Consider the following 23,161-nt stretch of genomic DNA (forward strand, 5'->3'; position numbering starts at 1 on the left):
CAAACTTTGTTTATATATTCCGAAAAAAAGAAAATGAAAACTACTGGCTGGCGGTCCTTTAAGTTGCAGCAAAGCGCCGTGAATGGAGAGAAGGCACCGGTGCGCCGCGAGTTCGCAGCACGATTAACGGGCGCGCAGTGCCGTGCTGTCTCACGCGCCGCCAGCCCGCTCGGTCAACGGTGGCTCCGGGCAACAACCTCCGGCCGTTGCGTCACTGGGGAGCACGGCTAGCGGTCGTTACCGCGCCGCCGGATTGAGTCTTTTCTTTTCCGCGTACCTGCTTGAGTGTCCGCTTCCCTCTCCCGTGGCGACATTAAGAAACGGCGCGAGGAGGACAAGCGTGCCTGGCGCATCTCGGTCCGTACGCGGCCGCGCCGAACACAAAGGAAGAAAAGAGAGAAGGCGAGGGAGGGGGAGGGATGAGAAAGACAGCGCGTACGTAATTCGCGTAGTTCCCCAATATCGCGTGTCGTGTTTGGATAGCATCGATGCGCGTTAGGATGAAGCTCTCATGTGTAATTTAAGAAAGCGTGGTCAGAGCTGTCCAGACGAACGAGGGCTCCCAAGGCACGCGTGGTGGGAGATAATACCTCGTTCGCGCCCTTTCCAGCCAAGCTCGCCCTCACCCGGCATCTCCACGGGCGCCTCGCCTTGGCCCGGCCGAAAAGAAAACAGGTAGGAGTGTGAGGGTGAGACAGACAGACAGATAGACAGAGGAAGGGCACTGGGGCTCCCTTGCGAATCAAGGTCACAGTCTTCCTGGGCAGCGGAGGGTCCAGTTCGGTCGCAGAACGGGCTCACGAACGCCGAAGACGCGATGGAGAACTCGGGCACAGCGGCCGTCGCCTTGGATTCGACGGTGGCGACAGTGTTCCTGCGGCGGGACCCCCGCACGGAGGGCTGGGCCCTGGTGGGCAACAAGCAGTTCATCGTGGGCCTGCTCTGCGCCTACGTCTACGTCGTCAAGGTGGCCGGGCCCCGCTTCATGCAGGGCCGCAAGCCGTACGAGAACCTCAAGCCGGTGATTATGATCTACAATGCCGCCATGGTGGTGCTCAACTGGTACTTTATGGTGGCCTACCTGACGAGGAGCTACTTGGGCGGCGGCTACAGCTTCGTGTGCCAGGGCATCGACTACGACGCGCGCGACGAGATGACCATGAGCTTCCTCGCGCACTGCTGGTGGTACGAGTGGGTGAGGGTCGCGGACTTTCTGGACACGGCGTTCTTCGTGCTGCGCAAAAAGGACTCACACATTTCCGTGCTGCACGTTGTCCACCACGTCTTGGTGGTCTTCAACGGCTGGTACGGGCTCGCGTACGGAGCCGACGGGCACATCGCCTTGACCCTGATCTTCAACAGCTTCGTGCACGTGGTGATGTACTCGTACTACTTCCTCTCCTTGCTGGGTCCCGCGGTCCGCAAGCACCTCTGGTGGAAGAGGTACCTCACCCAGCTGCAGCTGTTCCAGTTCGCTGTGCTGATCGCGCACGGGTTGGTGCCGCTGTTCTTTGAGTGCGGATACCCACTGGCGCACGTGTACATCGGCCTGCCCCAGGGACTCTTCTTTCTCTTCATGTTTCTCAACTTTTACTTGAAGAACTACAACGACAGGAAAAAAATGGCAGCGTCACATAACGCCTCGACGACCAAGGTTCAATGAATTCACTCTCAGATAAAAAAAAAACGACCTTTTTTGTTTCTTGTTCCCTCTCAGAGAATATATGTATTTTACAATGCTTGTTCCAAAAGTGATTTCTTTTTCCTCTGGCGCTTGCAGCTGCGTGGTTGCAAAAGAGTTTTCTGGCTTTGGGAATACCTATATGCTACGGGTGGGGGAGTGGAATATTCCCGAAAAATGATGCTACGCCACATATATTCATTTCTTTAGATTTGAGTCTTTCAGGTTTAATCTCATAATAGTGACAGCGTGGGATTTCACCGTTGCAGGAGATCTTGAGAGAATATATATATATATATATATATATATATATATATATATATATATATATATATATATATATATATATATATATATATATATATATATATATATATATATATATATATATACACACTAGAGTCAATAGAGTCACTAGAGTCAATATATATGGCGGCGCTGTTGTCGCATGAATGCTAAGCGCCACGACGTAGCTAGGTGAGTGCTTTACAGGTCGTGCTTCTGATGCTGAACGTTCCGTGCTCCTCGAAAGCTGTCACACTACACTATCGATGCCCCTCAAGGTTTCCATGCCTGTTTACCGCCGAGATCGCTGAACGGGGGACGAAGTCTTACTGAAGAATCTATGTTTTTCGCTGCGCCGTCTCGCTGCGTCTCAGCGGGTGGGAAACGCATGCAGGAGATTCCACGCTTGCGCTGAACAGGAACTGCAAAGTTATTGTAGCTGTCACGGCTGCCTAATTAAACTGATGTCGCACCATTTCCCGAGGCACTCATAAGATTGCCCTAAGACGAGCTAATTCACTGCTAACCGAGGCGTGAGAAGCGTGCAGTTATCCTTACTAGTTAGCTATCCTTCATTCCTTCAACGTTCCTTATTGACTAATCGATATTATCGAGTAACATATTTATCTGTATCCTGACACTAAAGCTTACTATCGATGATAGAATGATCGTCAGTATAATTATAATGATAAGACCGAATTAGGTTCAGCGTATGAACAAAACTGAAGCGCCTATGTCTGTGTTAAGCCGTTCTGGGGTCGTGATCAGATTGCGCATTTACATTGTAATAATCAAACAGTAGCGCCGAAATAAACATGGCGGAAGCAGGGTGTCGAACAGAGGGGAAAAAATGATTACTTTTTTATTGCGTTTGATCTGCTCCGCTACTGTACATAAAAGTGTTTTTCAGAGCGTGAAAGAAGCCCGCGAATGCTCGCAAAATTACCGCACGAGTGGCCGCTCGAGGCACTTTGCGTGTATTCGCGGGCTTCTTTCACGCTTTGAAAAACACTTCTACGTAGCACGTATTGTGCAACAGAAACCTGTAGCGGGAGGTTTTCATGTTGCTTCACAATTTTCTCATAGTGAATTTTCGTCTAATTATAACGTTTTAAAGAGGACTTGTTAAGACGAATTATGTAATTAGGCAGAATGCAATGAAAAATAATTTGAGTATCTTCAAGGCACGTGCAGCAACATTAATTACCTTAGTTCTGCCCAGCTACGGGGTGTTTGCACATTTTGTAAAGTTTGGCTAAAGTTACTTGGGGCACCTTGTATCGTTTGCAACGCCTCGCTGCTTCTCAGCGGGTGGGAAACACAGGGCACGCTGCGTTAACGTTCGAAATGTCCATGCTTTGCAGACGATCGACGCTGGCAACGGACTCCGATCATAATTGGTTGTTTTTCTGCGTTAGACCTCGCACCAGAAAAAGAAAAGGTGACGCGCCGAACTAGCCACAATCGGGGGGTCCCACAAGTAGATAGATTTTTTATGCGAAGCATATTACGAGGGCTCAACCCAGCTCCTCAGGCGCGGCGGTGACCATGAAATCACGTGACACCGTGACGTCACGACAGAGGAGAAGTGGCTTTGGCTCAACTCTTGCAAGACGGGCTGGGTGGGAATCGAACCAGGGTCTCCGGAGTGTGGGACGGAGACGCTACCACTGAGCCACGAGTTTTTTTTTTTTTTTTTTTTCTTTATTGCCGGTCGTTGGCCCGGATAAAAATTACACATTCACAAATAATCAAAAGGCACACTCACAATATGTTGAAAACAACCGCAGAACTTGTGCGGCTGCGCTTGTGCTAAAATTCTCTTATCGCCAATACAACGCTTCAAAGCGGTACAAAAGCGCCTCTAGTGAATGCGGTGTTGCCTTAGAAACGCGCTGTTTCTAAGGCGTGCGTCTCTTGCTCAGGCGCACATTTCGTTGCCGCGCCGAACGCTGCTTTGCTCGACGCTCACCGCGTCCAATGCGGGACGCGTAGTCGCTGCCCTGTAGCCCATTGTCTTACACCCCTTGGCGGGTCGACGGGAACGCTGTCGCGTTCCACTCTTGAAGGCGAAGAAGTAATGCATGAGTTGTTTCTTCGTCTAGCCGAACCAAATATAGCCAAGCAACAGCAGTTCACCAGGCTAAACAGTGGTTCAACAACTAAAATAAAGGCTAGTATGCTTCGCATCCTGGGCTTAACCTTACCTAAGCCACAGCCATTTTTTTTTATCAGATACGAACGTTTCTATCGTTCGCTTTTTGGGCACATTTTCAAACCGAACATCCCGCTTCTCAATCCAACCTCATGGCACGTGGGGTGCCAGACAAGTTGCTTAGCACAGGTTAAGAGATCCGTGTTTTCCTTTCATAGAAAATTAGCATTTCTCTTTTTCCCCCTTCTGTTCCAATAAAGTATACGTGCGCCTTTAGAAGCTAAAGTTCGAGGAAACTTTCACCATTTGCTTTTGATAATGTATCTCTTTAATCGCTTCACGCTGCAAGCCAGAAAACAGATTTTGCTGCACTTGTCTATCGCATCCTTGAAGAAAAGAGCGCTACGAAGACCCGGACTAAAAGAGGAACATGTACGACGGACTCTTTTAGTTCCTCTTTTAGTCCGCGTCTTCGTAGAGCTCTTTTCTTCAAGTATGCAAAACCAACTCGCCCACATCAAGCTTCTGCTGCTATCGCATGCGATATCGCACGGCTGTGTGCGGCAGGATTAGAACATCTGTAACTGAAAAACAGATATTTCCAATATTTCGTTAAAATGTTTTATAGAAATTATTCATAGACCATATATAAAACAGTATTCAGGCTGGGCCTGAATGATCGTTATGAGTGGAACGTAGCCTCAAAGAGGTGTCTTTTTTTCTTTTTTTTCTTTTTTAGCTATATGAAATAACGACGAACGAGAATGATTTCCTAACGTTAGCTACAACTTTGTACTGCGCATGATCAGGAGGACCAGCGCAAGATCACGTTTCTTGTAGTCTTAAAAATTGCGCGAAACCTGCAGGAGGAGGGAGGGAGGGAGGGAGGGAGGGAGGGAGGGAGGGAGGATGTTGCTAACTTTGGGCGGAATTATCCTAGCAATAGGGAACATTCTAAGTGTTATGCGCGATCTATCGTATTTTCGCAAAGCGCCATCCGCCATCTGGTTGACGACGCGGCCAAAACGAACCTTCTCGCTTAGCTGCTGATTTCACCCTGGTTCTATGGTGTTCTCCCACTGCGCTTTGCTGGTGTACGACGGAAGCAGTAAATCTGTAGCAACGCCGGAAGCAACTTAAGGGTCCTTTTATTTTCGGTATTATAGGCGCAACAAAATGAGCGAAGGAGATCACTCGCACGTAACGGTGTAGTATCTAATCTTCATCTCAGTCCCCCGTGTCCTTACTGCGACTAGTGTCCCGTCGTTACCCTCTCCCCCTTCCTAAAAAATAATAATATTTGTTTCTGCATTATTTCCCCCCACCACGTCCTCAAGGGCAACCCTAGCTTCCATATCAAAAAATGTTTGAGGAGTTGCTATTTAACCTATTAGCACGGCTCCTTCTTTACGTCAAAGGACTCTTCTGTTATATTAACGCACTTCGAAGTTTCTAAGCATTTTAGCAGCTAAAATATATTCTGCAATAGGAATCGGGAACCTAGTGGGTTGTTTGGGCGTACATTTTGCTCTAAATTTGTTCCAGAACGAGAGATAATGAAAAGCTTCTGAGAAGATAGCTCGATGTTTACGAAAATTGATTTTAATTTGTACTGCAAAATACAAAATATAAAGGGAAAAGGAGGCATTGGCATAGCTCAGAAAAGTTAATTGGAGCAGCTTTTGCCAACAGGAGGAACAAAATTCTGTCGCTGCTTCACCACGCAGCGTGCTGTTGAATCGCACGTGCGTTCGTTTTCTATACTTTGTCATTTAATTAGCTTGTGCTTCTTTGTTTTCGGCTTTGGTAACCAGACGCCGCGCTAGTGGACCTAGCTCCGTGCTTGCAGGCAGAAGAAACTCATGTCATTGCGCTGTGCTTGCACTGAATCTGAACACTGAATCTCTAAACTTACAGACAGAAAATAAGCGGACAATTAAGCTGCAACTTATAAATGTAACTTATAAACTTATAAAATGTCTATACATTTTATAGACCTCAGTCTACAAAAGTAGAAACCATGGAATGTCTATGCACAATTGTCGATAAATAGTCTGTGGACATTTGCTTATAGACATTCTATAGACTTCAGTCTATAAAAGTATAACTGTACATAACGCGTGAGCCTATTTGAAATGACATGGTCAGCGACTTTCCCCCAAACACGATGTCAGAAAAATGGGTTTGAGATTTTCAAGCGTTATGGGCCTTCCTCTGTTTTTGTATCAGAACAGTAGTTGCAAGTTTCCACTCTTCCGGGAAAGAGCCTACCTTTAATCGGCTGTCGATGTCCCGCGCCGCGTAAGGAACTCAATGGACGCCTCGTCTAAATTCCGTAACATTTTATTCGTAATGCCATCCGGCCCTGATGTTGATCGACAATTAAGATTCTGCAGCACCACCATTATAGCGCTTTCAGTAGCTTCGTCCTCCATAACTGTATTCTCATTCCCACTATATTCCAAAATTACGTCAGGTGTATCATGCCAGGTCTCCAACGGAAGGTATCTGTCAGCCATATCCTTCAGCAACTCCTGCTCCGTGGAGTCCCGACACGCCTGATGGACCAGCTTACTTATCACAGCCATCTGATTAGATTTAGCGTTTGTCTCATCTAGTAAATGTCTGAGCAAACTCCCGGCGCCTTCCCTCTTAATGTGACCATCAATAGAATTGGATACTTCATCATATTGCTGCTTGCACAGTACCCGTCAATGGTCTTCAATTTCCCGATTAACCATTGCTATATTCTTTCTAAGCCTTCTATTCAACCTCTGACCCTTCCATCTTGATAACATTGACTGCTTCGCTTCCAACAAATGAACCAGGCGACTATCCATTTGCTCTGTGTCAGTATCGGTCTTGAAATCCTTAGTAGTCGCCTCAGCCTCACTTTTAAACTCACTAGTCCGCTGTTCCAAGGTCAACTCACTTCCCTCGTCTTTGATTCTCGGCGCTGTTCGTTTCCTAAATGCATCCCAGCCAACCATCCTGAATATGCGCTCCTTTTTATTAGCCACTATCAAAGTAATCATAAGTATGTAATGATCGCTACCAAAATCTATATTAGAATTGGACCAGGACGAATCCACCACCTCCCAAACAAAAGTGAGATCAGGTGTCGAATCTCTGCATGTCGACGCGTGCCACATCTGGTGGAATACGAAGGGTCTGTAATCAGAGGTAAATTCAAGTCTAGTGCCTGCTGCCATTGTCTCTCCCCCTTACTAGGCTGCCTTGGTGCCTTATTGCCTTATTGGCTGCCTTGGTGAAGAGAGATTTGAAACTCTGCTTCGTGTCCCGGTGGCTACTGCACAGGTTAAGCAGGTAAACACTCCTCTTACTTGCCCTTTGCCGACCTAAAATTACCTCCACCATAATATTGTCACGGGTATAAACTATTTACACGATGCATTTACACGATTCGTATATATACAGCAGCACAGAACCCCGAGAGGCTGTTGCCACTTCGTCGTCTTTACCGTCGACGACTTTGTCCTCTTTTCTTATACTCCGAGATGAATACATTATTTGCCAATACATTCAGTAGAATGAACATGAATGGGGTGTATTGATGAGGTTACTTGTCAACTAAAACATGTTACGATTTGTTAGGTGTGTTGATTAGGGTAGAACAAGTGCAGTTTCCACTAAATTATTTGAATAATATGTGCATTATCTATTAAGAAAAGACCACCAAATGGATATCTGGCTCTTTTTTCTTTTCTACAGCGCATGTAGTATACAGCCTGTCCAAGACGACGACACTAACTGCAACAGTAATGAAAACCGGAACACTTATTACGCACGACAAGGGCTTCATACCATGCGCGATTCTCAAAATGCGAACCTCCGCCAGCAGGTGCCTATTGAATAACAGCACGTAAACTGCATAACGCCGAAGCATCGAAAGGCGTTTAACGGTTTACAAATAGCCAGTAAAATAACTCATGCTGCTAAACTCTTCATAACAGAGACCCGAAACAAAAAATTCTTCAAACTGTCGCCAAACACAATGCCTTTAGTTTGAAACGTGTAAGGTGCTTCTCCAAGCGACTAATTAATGGTTCTCTAATTTTTTTCGGCTAAGTTGCGAAGCTGCGAGTGACAGCTTATCACAGGTTTCGTGCTCCGGAAGTTTTTGCGGTTGCATATATTTAGATTGGTTGACAGGAGCCTTAAAAATGCTGCTACGTTTACCCTATCCGAAAACGGTAGCGCACGCACTGCTGAAGCATGCCCCGCGAACACGGCCTTGCGTCCGAGTACGCTAGCATTTATTCAACTATACGTCTCTGCCTGAAAATTCCTCACGCTGCCACAATTTGGAGGTATGCACGTAAAGCGTGTCACGAGAATATCACTATACAAATACGGCGCAGCGTTCATGGGCGGCCCGATCGAGCGCCACGAGATGAGATCTACCCATAGGGATTGGTCAACATACAGAATCCGCTTAAGTAAAACTCTTGCTTGGGCTAGTTGGTTCATACTTGAATTAGGAAAGGCAAGGCGCAGAAGACCAGGACTCAAGAAGAACACAGACGACAGGACCGGCGCCACTCACAACTAAGTTCATTTCCGCAACAAGCCTGCCTTGTCATCTGGGCCTTGCCTTTATTAATACAATCCGCTTAGTGGCTGCTGAGTGTAAAGGTAAAACATGGGTAAACATCAACTATGACGCTAAAATGAACAAGCGTGAGTGATCATTTGCCGTAAAACATTCGATATAGTGGAAACGAGAACAAGAGCGCGCTATCAAGTCATGTAAACGACAAATAGACACTATGCCCGAGTCGCCTACACTACATGCAGCCGGTTCGCGCTACGAAATGAGCTCACCTAATCATGAGCTCTTGACGGAAAACGTATTTGCTAAAACTTGGCTAAACATCGCGGCAACAAGTGGTTATGTGCCTGGCGAAGTCGTTGAGAATTCAAATTGACGCGGACAGATGGCGCGCCGCCGTTTCTGCCATTGCGCATGCGCAGAAGCTCAGGGTGACGATGGTGTGCGCGCTCCGAGAAATCCGAGCGCCTTTTCCCTTTTGATTCACACCGTGGGCGCTAAACGGGTTGTTTTCCTTTTCCATTTTTCAGGTTTCTTTATGGATGAAGGAAATGCGTTGGCGCGTTGTATTACAAACGCTGTGGGCTATCGTATGGAACTGGAACGCACGCTTGGGCGAATGCGCTGTTTGTAAAAGCTGTTACAAGGCCCTTCGGGCGCTTGCATTATCGCCAACGACGATGAGTAACACAGTGCATTTCTGGCATGTTTTCCAGCGTACCGCCAAATGGGATACCTGCACACATGTTAGTGCAAATATTCCGTTCCGATGATAGGTCAAATAAATCAATACAGTAATTACGTGCGCTTATGCTCGGCCGCACAGGCATACCGCCTGCGAATGACTAGGTGGGCTCAGAGGATTTAGCACATATTTTAAGCGAACGAGAAACTTTGATGAGTTTATAGCGCAGGATATCAGTCAACGAAAAACCACTCGACCGCATTTCGATGGGGGCGAAATGCGAAAACACCCGTGTGCTTAGGTTTAGGTGCACGTTAAAGAACCCCAGGTGGTCAAAATTTCCGGAGTCCTCCACTACGGCGTGCCTCATAATCAGAAAGTGGTTTTGGCACGTAAAACCCCAAATATTATTATTATTATTATTATTAAAAACCACTCGATGTTAGTGATGCAACTGCGACATGAGGATAACGTGAAAAGTACCTGAGAATCGGACGGCACACAACGCGCGCACCACATATACGCGACATCGGTTCATCGCGCACTCACAATATATGCGTTGTCAGCTACGAACATTACGAGCCTCTGTGCTGTTCGCTTGATGCCTGTTTGGAATCCGCTTGTAGCTAAACTTGGCGTTCATGACATATATAATCACGATTGGATCGTCATGTTGTTTTGTTTATTCTACTGCCACCAAATTCATGCTACGACAACTGTGAAGACTGCCTTGGGATTGCCGACACCGACTACGTAGATCATATCATGTGGTCAACAAATGCAGAGGTATACACTATGTGTCTACTAAAGTCTACAAATAGGCTCTAAAGCCTATTTCCTATCTCAGTAGCCTATCTCAGTAGTATACAACTCCACTGGCTTATAGCTCACGTAGCTCCGTATTATCCGCCGGTACCTGCGCTTTGTTACAACGTACACAGGTTGGGCCAAGATTAACGACTTTTGTCTATAATCAATCTACAGACAGCACGCAAACCTGAAGCAATAAGACTTTTACAGTATCGACTGTATTCTAGTTCATCTCACGCCTCACCACAATCAGTATACGGGCTGTTCGTTCAAGTTAACATGACCTTTGGTGACGTCCCACCCTATGGCGTTCACGGGCTGTGATATAGGAAACCGTGGAGAATAATTCGAATTGCAAAGAAGTATACGGGGTGTTTCACTTAATTGGAACCAAATTTTAAAATATGCAAATGCTACGTAGCTGGAGAGAACCAAGGTAGCGTTGTTTGCCGTCGCTTAGAGATGCTCAGATTATTTTTTGCATTCCCACTGATTAGATAATTAGTTTTAAAAAGTCAACTTCTCAATTAAATATCTTTTAATTGTTCCGTATAAATTAAGTCATATGCGATAACATTGTGACCGTGCGCCGCATGCTGTATGTGCAAGTGAAAGCGCAGGGGCTGGCATCGGTGAGCCGACGATGGTGGCTCAGGCTTGTGTGAGCAAGGGATAAAAGCGGTGCGAAAGCGCACCGTCTTCCTTCGCGCGCGATACATCAGGGGGAGTAGAGGGTGGGCGGGTGGTTGGTGGCGGGGCCTTAGGATTCTGTGTCAGTTTCAGTTAACTTATTTAATAAATAGATATACATGCTTACACAAGTATACAGAAGGAGGTCCCAGAGCACGTGGCTGAAAGGGGACCTCCTGTCAGAAAATATATACATTTTTTCTGCAAATACGCAGCCTAATACAGCAATACAGTATTCACTAAGTAGAAGATTATACAGAGTAAATGTAGTACAAACTGCAAAATATTATAAAGTCAGCAGCTGGTCGTATAATTAAAACAGTAGTTTAAAGCACTCGCAACAGAACAAACCAAAAAAATATTTATAAAGGCTACGAATGAGAGAAAGAAACTAAAAGAAGAAAAAGAAACTAAAAAATAAATGAAGAAAAGAAATGAGGCTATGATGAGGATTCGACACTCTGCCCCGCCGCCGTGCACTACTACGACTCAGTAGCCGAGGGCGCTAAACACTTCGCCACCATCGCATTTTGTTATGTATTACGTTCTTCTCAACAATACGTACGCACGTACAAAGCAAGACACTTGGTGCTAAACAATAATATTACATCATTTGGCTAGACTGTACTAATTTATAAGGCTTTCAAAGAGGCCATAACGGATACCAAACCGTCAAGCTCCTGAAACCATTCCAGCGGTTGAATCATGTGCTTTAGGGCATGACGGTTGTCCGTAAGACTTCAATAAAATGCAGCCTCGCTGACCTGTGCCACTGTTGCATGGCGCCACTGATGCAACCGGCCGACAGTGATGAATATGTTCGAGCCTGTGCTGGTGGTTTGGCTCTGCCTGGTGGGCGATTTGCTAGATGGCAGAGCGAGCGGATTCGGAGCGAAGCACGGCGATTTGCAGCCGCTCGCTCTGCGTTTCTCGTCGGGGATCCGCAGATGCCGTCGACGCCGTCGCCGGAGCCATGGACGACAACGAATGCGATTCAACATGCTTCAGGTACTCGTCGGACGACGACTACGACACCCCCCAGAGTATCAGGTGGAGCTCGCCTACGAACCCGATGAAGCAATGTAGTGTTAACACCATAGCGCCGCTCGGAAAAGTGCTGTCATCGCTAGACAAAGTGGCGTCATCGTGTTAAATTTTGGTGTCGTCGAGAAAGGACACTCAACGCAATGTGCATGAAACATTACTTCAACGATAACTCCGCAAATAGATCTCAGCTGACAGATTGCAATATGGCCAGTTTGTCGTTAAGCAGCAACATTACACTCGTAAACTAACGCAGCACCACCAAATTCAGCAACAATTTTCCGCAACACTAAACTCGGCGGCACGACTCTGCGACAACCTCAGGGACAAGTAACTCTCTCGCATTTACACATGATAAGAATTGCTCAGGTGCCCACGTGGTTTTTTTTCCTGCCCTTTCAGGGGTCGCTCCACCGACATTTACAGCAGTCGGAGACATACGCGTACAGTGAAACAACGTTTTCCCGTAAAGGCAACGGAGAAGCTCACTTCTGCGGTCGAGGCTGTTCGCGGGTCTCCCATGATCAACGCGCATCGCTGGCAACGAGCATTCTGTCAACGTTGTCTGTTGGCCTCGCGGGCAATCATTATGAGCAGGATGCTAATCTGGCCTCCCTTCTTTCTTCGCTACAGCTTCTGAGCTGTCGTAAATGACGTTTGCTGATGGCAGGCACATTCGTGCTTCGTGCTTGTCACTCCATCAGCACGGCCAGCTTCTACGGGCAAGGCCCGTGATTCGTAAGGAACAGCGAACAGCTCAAAACGAAGCAACAATTAAGGGTGGTGTTATATTTCGCTTCGCCGGGTCGCTTGACAGTGAAAAGTTCTCGACTGGTTACTGAGGTCCGCTGTGTCATCTGTTTAGTGCGTTACGACTTGGGCGTGTCGTTAAACGCTGTGGATGTACTATCAGCACGAAAGCGGACGAAGTGCAGGCGAAGTACGCAGACAAATCGTTCCCGTGCGTCGCTTGTCTTTGTTTTTTACGCTATTAGTATATTTACCTATAGGTCATCTATTGGTTAGAAATGCGGCTTCAGTGCACGTGTGCTCCTTCTGTTAATTCTCCTCGTAACCTAGTTTTACTCCGCGGTGCAGAGGAAAAAAAAACAAGTATTTCACTGCGCTGCCCCCGAGGTCGCACGTAATCACTTTGTTTCTTTACAACACCTCCTCCGCTAAAGTACCTTCTATTATGTCATTTCTATTTGTTTTGTTTTGTTTTTGTTTGCAACACCCAAACAGTCCCAGCGAACATTTGTGCTCTTCAGTGACCTTCTCCAAACACATGTTTACTGTAATCCTTTATTATCGATAATGCCCCCACCGCGCTACCATCACTATACATCCGTATATCAATAGACGCGTCTGCATCGGCAGTCTTGGCCGGCAATGGTTCGCACTGCGTTATTCTCGCAGCGATGCAAAATTGTAGTCGATGCACCAAGAAATGCGAGGAGAAGGAAGGAGTCCTCCTTCCACCAATACGACGGCCTTTCGGAAGCACTATTTTCTGCGAGAGCGGGTGCGAAGATAACGAAGTACAGTTACACATTTCTTGCTTAAAAGAAATATACAGTGTCTGTGCGCATGCGCAGAAGAGGTTTGACTTATGCTGATGTATTTAATATTTTTTGTATTCTCTTGTGCAAACGTTTTGCTTGTTTTGCTTTTGAGTTTTCTTGGATTGGGCTGCAAGACTGATTGCTAGCATTACTGTTACTCTTAACTCGATACAGTAAATCTAATACCATTTTTTTTGTATTTCCAACTATGTAGCTAAGTGAAATAAAGTACTCCTACTATTTTGTGCGGTTTTTTAACGTCATGTACCTTGTTCCGCCTTTAATTATGTTGATCTACTTCTACTTGGACATACTGGTGAGGAGTATTATGAAATAACTACATGAATATTTATACGTAACGCGTACGAGATCTGAAGAGTACATATCCTCGCTTCCCCACCTTATTGCAGCACCCTGCTCCTGAGGTTTGTTCTATACAAGCAATATACACTCGACCGCAAAAGTTATTGGAGCGCAGAAGTTGCAAAAGTACAACATTTTCAAGGTTTCGCTACCCAGGCTTCAATTTACAGGTGTATTGTGATCTAGTTCCACGGAAATGTGTACACTGCGTCTTTCACTTATACGGCGGATGAATTTTCAGCGACTAAATTTCGTTTCCCGCTGGTCTAGTGTGCTGAAAAACTTGTCTTGGGCTCGAATGACCGTAATTAAAAAAAGCGATCTCCTATAATATTCATTGAATTACTCCCCTGCCTTCCACGTGCAGCATTTTGAAGCTCGCCGGAGATCTTGTCTCTATCGCAGACAGTGTGTGCTTATAGATGCCGCAAGTAGTGTAAACACCTCAAGAAGCCATATGCCTTACAGTAGTGTCATTTTAGCGAGTTTGTTGCTAGATTCAGCGACTTTCTTGTCTGTTTACAGACAAAATGTTCAATTTAGCGACCGGCCACATTTTATAGCGACGTGACAGAACAAATCGCGACATTTTAGAGTCTTCGAAGTTTGGTGGAAACTTGCTTCAAAACTGACCTTTCGGAGCGCACTTTATTATTGCGACAAGAGTTATATGGACGCTCCGGGCGCGTTCTTGCCGTCGCCGTCGCCGTGATGTTCTCTATAAAGCCCAAGTCCGATAACTTCCTGGCCGCTCGCCGTATGTGGTAGATGAGGGTGAAAGGGTGCGAGGGTGAGCCGATCATGGCGGCTTCATCGTCGCGCCCAAGGCAGAAAAGCGGGGAGGAAGCAGGTCGTCTTCCGCTGCGTGCAAGGCACCGGAGCGGGAGGGCGGCTTTGTACTGCGGCTGCGGCTGCACATGGCGGCGCTGAGCGTAGCCGCGTGAGCACTGTCTTGAAATCGATCTGCGACTAGTATAGATCTGTGATGAGCACAGTGTTTAGGTGCGCCGAGGGCGCACCTAGACTTCGTGTGCGCTGCTGTGTTTTCGCCGCTTAGCTCGCGTTGAAGCGAGAGACAGCCCAAAGGTCAATTTGCTCACTGCCGCTGCTGCTTTTCCTAACGCCAATGTTTTGACGGCGAGTGTCCGCGCTCATCGATTGAAAGCTGTTTGTCTGCGCGCGCGTGACGGGCTTGTTAATTTAGTTTGTAAGCGAACGTTTACGAGTTTATACTGCAGATAAAATTATTATACTTACTTCGTATAGCTGTCTGTTATTTTCTTATCGCAATGGATGCTTCGCCTTGCGGGCGAAACTGAGACTTCTTATGAAAAGCTACACGTGAGCTGCCGAAATTGGCTGTATAGTGTGCACGCTCTGTGACAATAATGAAGCAGCCGTTGCGTTCACAGGATTAGCAGTATATTCTCACGAAGTGCATGCTTCTTTTATTCTTCATGAAACCTATTTGAATGGGTCTTAACAATCCGGGTTCTGCACTTTCAATGAATACGTTCGATTGCTGGATATTTACGGATTTTGTTTTGAGATTTAGAACGCTGCAGGTAAATAGTAAGGTGGATCGACTCTAAAAAGTCACGCACATCGAAGCGGCTGGGCTGAACACACTGCTTTTTTCGTGTTGAACAGGTCCTGAAGCTAAATGGCACACACACAAGTTATTACATAAATGTATTCGCGACACTGCAGGCTATAACCGTTTGTGTGTGTGTGTGCTGTTGCGCTTCAGGATCCGTTCAACATGAACTTTAACCAACCAGCCCGACTCGCCATCTTATTACGCATCTTTCTTATTGCATGGGTTTTGGACGAATAAGTACCGAGAAAAGCTTTCAGGCAGATCAAGGGTCGGAAGCGCAGTATTCGACCTGCAGAAAGGTCACGTAATCGTCACCGTTGTGTTAACACTCGACCTTGTGCGCCTTGCAGAATTTCGCTTTCCTTCTGAGGAGCAAATAGAACTAGAAAATTTGCAGGGATAATGTGAACCATGTGCCTTTGCGTGCTAGGAAGCACAAATTACACACTCGTGTTTTCTTTTTTTAAATCGTGCTGCATTTAAAAACTCGCAACTTTTTCGTCTCAGTACAGCGACACGCTTAAAAAATGTAGAGCAAGACACCCTGCTCCCTGATGCTGATGTGTCTTTAACTGGTTGTCTATTTACACGTAAACAATATAGTCGAAAGATACCCCCACTTGCGCCTACGCAGCTCTTAGGGCTTATTGAACAGCTTATTCTGCTTTTTGTAGACAAACAAAAGAAAAAGAACTCCGCCACTATGCTAGTTACATTGGACGCTCACCTTTTGTTGAAGGATAGAATCCTCGGCCACGAGTACAGATCGTCCTCAACAGAAGGCACATACACTTCACCACATAAGTAATATATATATATATATATATATATATATATATATATATATATATATATATATATATATATATATATATACATATATATATATATATATATATATATATATATATGAGCAATAAAGCAGTTCATTCAATTTTGGTGCCCTTCGTTCTCTCACTGCATGATTCATCACTAGTGGAATTGCTTCGAGTTCTTTTTGAAATAACATATGACAGTGTCACTGCGTTAATCATGACCACGGCAAGCTGGTTGTGAACATTAATGCATGAACGCAGATCTTAAGCGGTAGCTGCGCATACATTCGGAATATCTATTTTACCATACGTAAAATTAACAATATTTATGCCAGCTTGTTACATAGATAGGGCAACGGATTTCATTCAAGAGAATGCGTGCATGTAAATATAATGCCTTAATTAGGCAAAATTCGTGGAGCTTAGTGTAAGATTCACGTCTCTTTCAAGCATCTTACATTTTTTTCAAGTTCTTCCTTCAGCATGCGTGCTATTATGCACAATTCATATATGTTTTTCTTTGTACTTAAAGCTGTATATAATATTATATAACATGAAGACAAAGCACCTCAAAGCACAAAAGAAATTTATGTAATTATAGACATTTTCAACCTTGAGCTTACGTTATGTTGAGCTTATTATGCCACCTATCTACCCAGATAGGTGGCATAATGTGAAAGGACAGAAGTCTAAACGCTGTCCATTGACTAGTGTTTAGAAATTTTGTAGAGCTTGTATATAGACAATAGCCGGCGAATATTGTAAGGTCATAAGTCCATAGAGTATCAATAGAGTGAACTACAGAAAATGTATATAGTCAGTCTATAGACTGGTCTGTATGAATAATTGATAACCAGTGTATACATATTTGTCTATAGTCCTTCTATGGACAGTAGTTAACAGAAAGTGATATCTCTATTGATATCCTATAGACAGTCTATAGACATATATTTTAGACTAGTCTACAAAAGTTTAAGGCCGAAGTCCATAGGCCGTCTATAGTCTAGTCCATATAATATTGTGCAAAAAGCTATCGACATTATAGACACGTGCCTATGAACTTTATAAGACTGTCCAAAAATTTGCATTAGGGTTGGCTTCATGAGCGCCGTTTTTCATCGCGCCCATTCTTGGAGGTCATGTGATAGAGTTGGCGCGGCCCATTGGCTGAGGTAGGGCAGTACTGTGCTAGTGGAGGGGTTCTCTAGTCCGGCCGCGTTGGAAATGTTGGAGTTAATATGCTGCGGGTGCCAAGGCGAAGGGCGAACCGAAATGGCCGGTAGCTTCATGGGTGCTGTCCTACTGTCGGTCGCATAATCTAAGTTACAGAGATGCGCGCCATTTAAATGGCTAAGTAATCGACAGCATGAAACTTTCGCTTTTGAATAAGCGCATGCGCTCCTCGTTGCCGGCACTTATAACTCCAGCGCTGTAACAGCGAGTTAGAACTGGGTCGCGCTATTGAGCTATGCCTTCCGCTCGATTCTATGCCACTCTTATCATCCACCGTTCACGGCCGGCTAATCCCGTGGATAACACTGTCGGAAATTTAAGAATAGGATTGGAAAAGGCTTCGCTGCAAATTCGTGGTCAGATTCGTGTAACTCGATCCGCGCGCGTGTGGCATCATGAGGCCTTGTTAATAATCTAATGTTTACTGCTATTTATCCAGCTTAAAAAACTACGAGCATTACTTTGTGTAACTTAATACTTTGCTATAGCTATCACTGCTTCGTATTTCAGCTATACTGCGACGTTCCCCGTTATATCTTTAATTTTTTTTGGCTGTCCTTCTACGATCTTTGATTACCTTTTACCCTATCTCCCGTTATTTGGAGCCTATAGACCACAGTCTACAAAGGCGTAATACCAAAAGGTCATAGACAGTCTATAGACTGTCAACTGGCCTTTACACTGCAGCTAACCACTTTGTTTTTTGATCTCCTTTTCCTCCCCTCTCCTACTCTGTATGTATTGTGCATTCATGGTGCCAGAGTTCGTGGCGTTAGCGATATATACGTAGCTGCCAAGCGACGATACAGGCAGTCTCTCTTGCAACCATGCTTGTTAACAGCACTTCGTCCAGTTTTCTTGACTCTGTAGAACAAACCACCGTCCCGTTTATTAAAGCAAACCTGTGTATGGCTACGATCCCGGGATTTCTTCGTGGCGTAACGTCGACAGAAGATTATCATCATCAACGGCTCAAACCCCCAAATGCAATGGTTCGCGTCATACCCCAAAAGGCAGAGGCTACGAGCACTCAACAAAGTGGAGCGAACTGTGTATACGTCCTTTAGAATCACGCATGCAACATACAGAAGAGCATGCGTTTGAATAAATAAGAAGCTCAAAACAAGCATCCGAACCAACTAATTGATGATAAGCCGCTCCTGCGCCTACATTCAACGCAAAGCCCGGAGCGCACCCCCCCCCCCCCCACCCCCAACATACGTACACCGGTAAAGATTACTGTTGCGCAAGCTGCCACGGCGACGGCAGCTTGACTGTAGCATACGAGCCAGGGAGTGACGTAACTACACTTTCGTGCGTAAAAGACGAACCCGCCTAGCAACTGATTTGTGTTGTGACAGTGCTATTGGAAGGGGACTCCTGAAGAGAAGTCAGCAGCGTGAATACGAGGTGAATTGAATTTCTCTTCTCTCTGGTACACCCTTTGTAAGTGGACGAAGTAGCGGCGCAAGCCAAGTCGCAGGCCGTCAAAACGTCCTAGGCTAATAATTAGGTAACGTGGATGTGAATGTTGCCACGTGAATAATTTCAACCTACGTCGCACTGTGTAATCGTTCTAGTTGTTTCTTACAGCTTCGCTGTCCTTATCAGCGTGGATTGGCGACTATTTTTTTTATTGTCATCTTTCAGTGGCACAAAAAAAATAACAATGTGACAGGACAAAGAAAAAAAAAATCTACTGCATTGTACCCATCAGGAATTCCGTCTCGGACGTGTGACTTTTCATACACTGTCGTCGTGCCACTATTGCTATCGTTGTCACCATGCTGCCGTTCTAGTAATTGTGTTTGGCCGGAACCGCTATACCGGTGTTTCGAATCAAATCAAATCAATCATAAGTCCTCCCGTCTTCGAGTGGCCCTGTACATATTTTCTTATTTGCTCGTGTGTTACTTTCGAAAGGCAGTGTATTTTTTGCAGCTGTCTGCGGCTAGGATCCCAGCATTCTTTTTTTTTTTTGCCGCACGTCACGTCGATAGAAAACCCAGTGGGCATATTCCGGTGGCAGTGTAGCGTCATGAGAGAGAGAGAGAGAAACAACTTTACTGCTCCATTATGAACTGAAACGCGTTAAGCGTCTGATGGGGTGGCTCCCTCTTCGCGGGCTCCATATGCTTCCAGGGCCGCCTGGCCCCTGTGGATCAGTCGGAGCTGGTCTTCCAGGGCGGGGCTGGACAGCATGATCTCCCATCGCTCGGAAAGAGTGGGGATAGCAGGGGGGTTAGTTATGGGTATAGGTGGGGGGTGGTCTATGGAAAAATTGCACTCTCCTATGACGTGCCGAAGGGTGCCTAATGCATTGCAGTGAGGACATGTGTTGTTTTATCTCTCTGGGTACATTTTGTTCTGGAGGCAGGGGTGGGGAAAGGATCCTGCCTGGATTTGCCTGTATATTGTTTGTTCGGCTCTGGTCAAGGAGTGGTGGGGGTGCGGGAATGTCTTCCTGCCGTCCCTGTAATATTTGACTATATCTCTGTAATTTGTGATGGGTTGCCATCCCCTTGCCTCCTCCTCGTTGGCCCGGGAGTTTAGCGCTCGGGCCTGTTGATGAGCATATTCATTGCCCTCAACTAAGGAGTGAGCCGGGACCCAAACTAATTCGATTGCTTGTTTAGGAGGCGTAGCTTTACCAAGAATTTTTAGTGCCCCAAGGGACACCCAGCCAGATCTGTAGTTCTTGTATGCAGCTTGTGAGTCCGTGACGATCTTGGTGACGTTTGGTTGCAGGAGTGCGAGAGCTATCGCTGCTTCTTCTGCTTCCTCCGAAGACGGAGTGTAGATTGATGCGCAGGTGACCAGCTTTTCCAGCCCGGTGACCACGACTGTTGCCCTCGTGGAGCGTTTCGATAGAGAGGCGTCTGTATATAAAACAGTGTCGTCTTCCTCCAGGGTCCTGGAGATGGCTCTTGCGCGGGCGTCGCGTCGTCCGGCATGCCTTGTGGGGTTCATGTTGCGTGGTAGTGGTTTGCATTCCAACTTCTCACTCAACTTTTCGGGTAATTGGTCGTGGCGGGTGTAGTGCGATTCTTGCCATCCTAGCTTGCGGAGGACGCTTCTGCCCGCCTTGGTCTGGCTAAGGCGTACCCTTTGATTGGATAGGTGGGCTTCTACGAGCTCGGCTACTGTGTTGTGGACTCCCATTTGAAGTAATTTTGTCGTGGATGAATTTATGGGAATACCCAGGGCCTGCTTCGTGGCTTTCCTGATTATTGCGTCAAGTAGTAAGACGTCCTTCTTGAGGAGCTGCAGGTACGGCGCCGCGTAGACGATTCGTGATATAACAAAGGCCTCAACGAGGCGCAAGGTGTCCGATTCCTTCAGACCCCTCCGCCTGTTGGCCACTCGTCTGATCATGTTCAAGATTTGGTCTGACGTGAGCTTCATTTTTCTAATCATGGCTGTTGCCTTGCCGTCTGCCTGGATCAGGAGGCCCAGGATCCTGAGTTGTGGTACCGGGAGGATCCGGTTCCCTTCCAAAGTGATTTCTATATTTTCTGCTTGTGTACTTGATGCACGTGGTCTGACAATGGTCAGCTCCGATTTTTGAGGCGAACAGCAAAGGCCACATGTCTTCACATAGCTGTTGATCGTGTCAGCCGCTTTTTGGAGTGTGTTTTCTATCCAGCCATCCGACCCTGCCCTCGCAGTCCAGAGGGTGATGTCGTCGGCATATAATGCGTGGCCCAGACCATCTATTGATTCGAGAAGCTTGGGCAACGGCAGGAGAGCCATGTTAAATAAGAGGGGGGAAAGGACCGAACCTTGCGGCGTTCCTCGATCCCCCAGGTAGATCGGTTGGGATGTCTCCTCTCCTATTCTGATCCTTGCCGTTCGGTTACGAAGAAAGTCTCGGATGTAGTTGTAAGTGTTCACTCCACAACCCGTGTTGCGCAGGTTGCGGAGGACACTTTCATGTGTGACGTTATCAAAGGCCCCTGTGAGGTCTAGCGCTAGTATCGCTCGCGGCGCCTGCTTCGTTGCTCGCTTAATTACCAGTTCGTTGAGTTGTACGAGAACATCCTGGGTGCCCAGGTGTTGCCTAAAGCCATACATTGTCTCTGGCATCTGATCGGTGGCATCAAGATGTCGCTGCAACCTCTTAAGTACCATACGTTCCATGACCTTCCCCACGCAGGACGTGAGGGATATCGGTCGCATGTTGTCGATGTGAGGTGTCTTCCCAGGCTTGGGTATGAAGCGGACTTCTGCCTCTTTCCATTCGTGTGGAAGATTGCCAGACTCCCAGACCCGGTTCATATACTCGAGCAGCTGTCTGCGGGCCTTGTGTTCGAGGTTGTTAAGTAACTTGTAGGTAATGGAATCGGGTCCCGGCGCGCTGCCCCTGTTGCTCTCGGAGATTGCTGAGATCAACTCGGTGTCAGTGAATGGCTTATCTAACGCTTCATTGGTAGGTCCTGCGTAGTCGGGAGGTGCGATATCACCCTTCTCCGTTTTCAGGTACTTGGCCTTCAGGTCGTTGATCAGTTTTTCGGCGCCCCCAGTATAGTTGTTGAGGGTGCGTGTGAGGCTTCGATTAGTGGCGCTCTTGCTGCCGAGAGGATCGATCAGGTGACGAAGGAGGCACCACGTCTTCCTGGTAGAAAGGGTGCCCTGCAGTCCATCACACACGCTCAGCCAGTTCTCTCGGCACAGCTTGGACGCGTATTCAGCTGCTTGCTTGTTGAGATCATGGATGCGTTTGCGAAGTTTCTTGTTGTGTCGTTGTTTCTTCCAGCGTCTGGTGAGGCTGTGTCGTGCTTCCCAAAGGTGGGCAAGCTTTGCGTCCACACAGGGTGTCTGCAGTGTGGTCGCAATTTTCTGGGTGTATTTGTCTACCAGCTCGAGTTGTTCCTTAGCCCATTCCCCATACGATTTGGTGCTGTTCGTGTCCTCGTCTTCATCGGCTGCTTGCCTTTTTCGAAGTTTGTCCCAGTCAGTTATCTTTGTTGTTCCCATTCGGGCCTTGAAGGCGGGCCCCCTGATCGTAATACTGAGGATATCGTGGTCCGACCCCAGGTTCGCTCCTGTGTTCTGCCACGATACGTCCAAGGTTCCACTCAGCAGGGTAAGGTCTGGAGTGGTGTCCCGGGTTGTACTTGTGCCCATGCGGGTGGGAGTGTCTGGTTCGTTGAGTAGGGCTAATGTGTGCTGATCCATGAGGTTCGCCAGCACCCTGCCTCTCTTGGAGCAAAATTTGTAACCCCATATTGTGTGAGGCGCATTGAAATCTCCTAATATCAATAGGGGTCGGCTGCCCGCCTCTCTCTTGCTGTCGAGTAATGTGCCCTCTATGTCGATGTTCTTCTTGGAGGGCCGACAGTATGCGTTGAGTATAAAGATATTGTTTTTGCTTCCTATGTCTCTGCTGTGAATTTCCAAGAGAACGTGTTCACACCCTCTCTGAATGGTAATGTGCTGCGTTGCAGCTATGTTGCTTCGGACTAGGATGGCTGTGCTTTTCTCACTGGGATCGGTGTATGTGACGTACCCCGCGAGTTTTGGTCGCGAGTTCGTTTCTTGAATTGCAAGGATATCCGGTTTGTGTTCCGCATTATCTATGTATTGCTGTAATTCGCCTATTTTGTCTTTAATTCCTCGGCAGTTCCATTGGACTAAGATCGTTGTATCTTCCTTCCTATTT

General features: G+C 46.6%; 1 protein-coding gene across 1 annotated transcript; it reads left to right on the forward strand.

Moving 5' to 3' along the window:
- LOC135914069 (very long chain fatty acid elongase AAEL008004-like) lies at positions 1-1,703 on the forward strand. The gene has a single exon (XM_065446800.1). The coding sequence runs from the start codon at positions 818-820 to the stop codon at positions 1,661-1,663; it is 846 nt and encodes a 281-aa protein (XP_065302872.1). The 5' UTR covers positions 1-817; the 3' UTR covers positions 1,664-1,703.
- Positions 1,704-23,161: the final 21,458 nt, after the last annotated feature.

This window comes from Dermacentor albipictus, chromosome 3 (genome assembly GCF_038994185.2).
Source record: "Dermacentor albipictus isolate Rhodes 1998 colony chromosome 3, USDA_Dalb.pri_finalv2, whole genome shotgun sequence".
Lineage (NCBI taxonomy): Eukaryota > Metazoa > Arthropoda > Arachnida > Ixodida > Ixodidae > Dermacentor > Dermacentor albipictus.

What these genes read in the sequence shown, in the direction of transcription:
- LOC135914069 (XM_065446800.1), top strand. Translation starts at nt 818, where the DNA reads ATGGAGAACTCGGGCACAGCGGCCGTCGCCTTGGATTCGACGGTGGCG.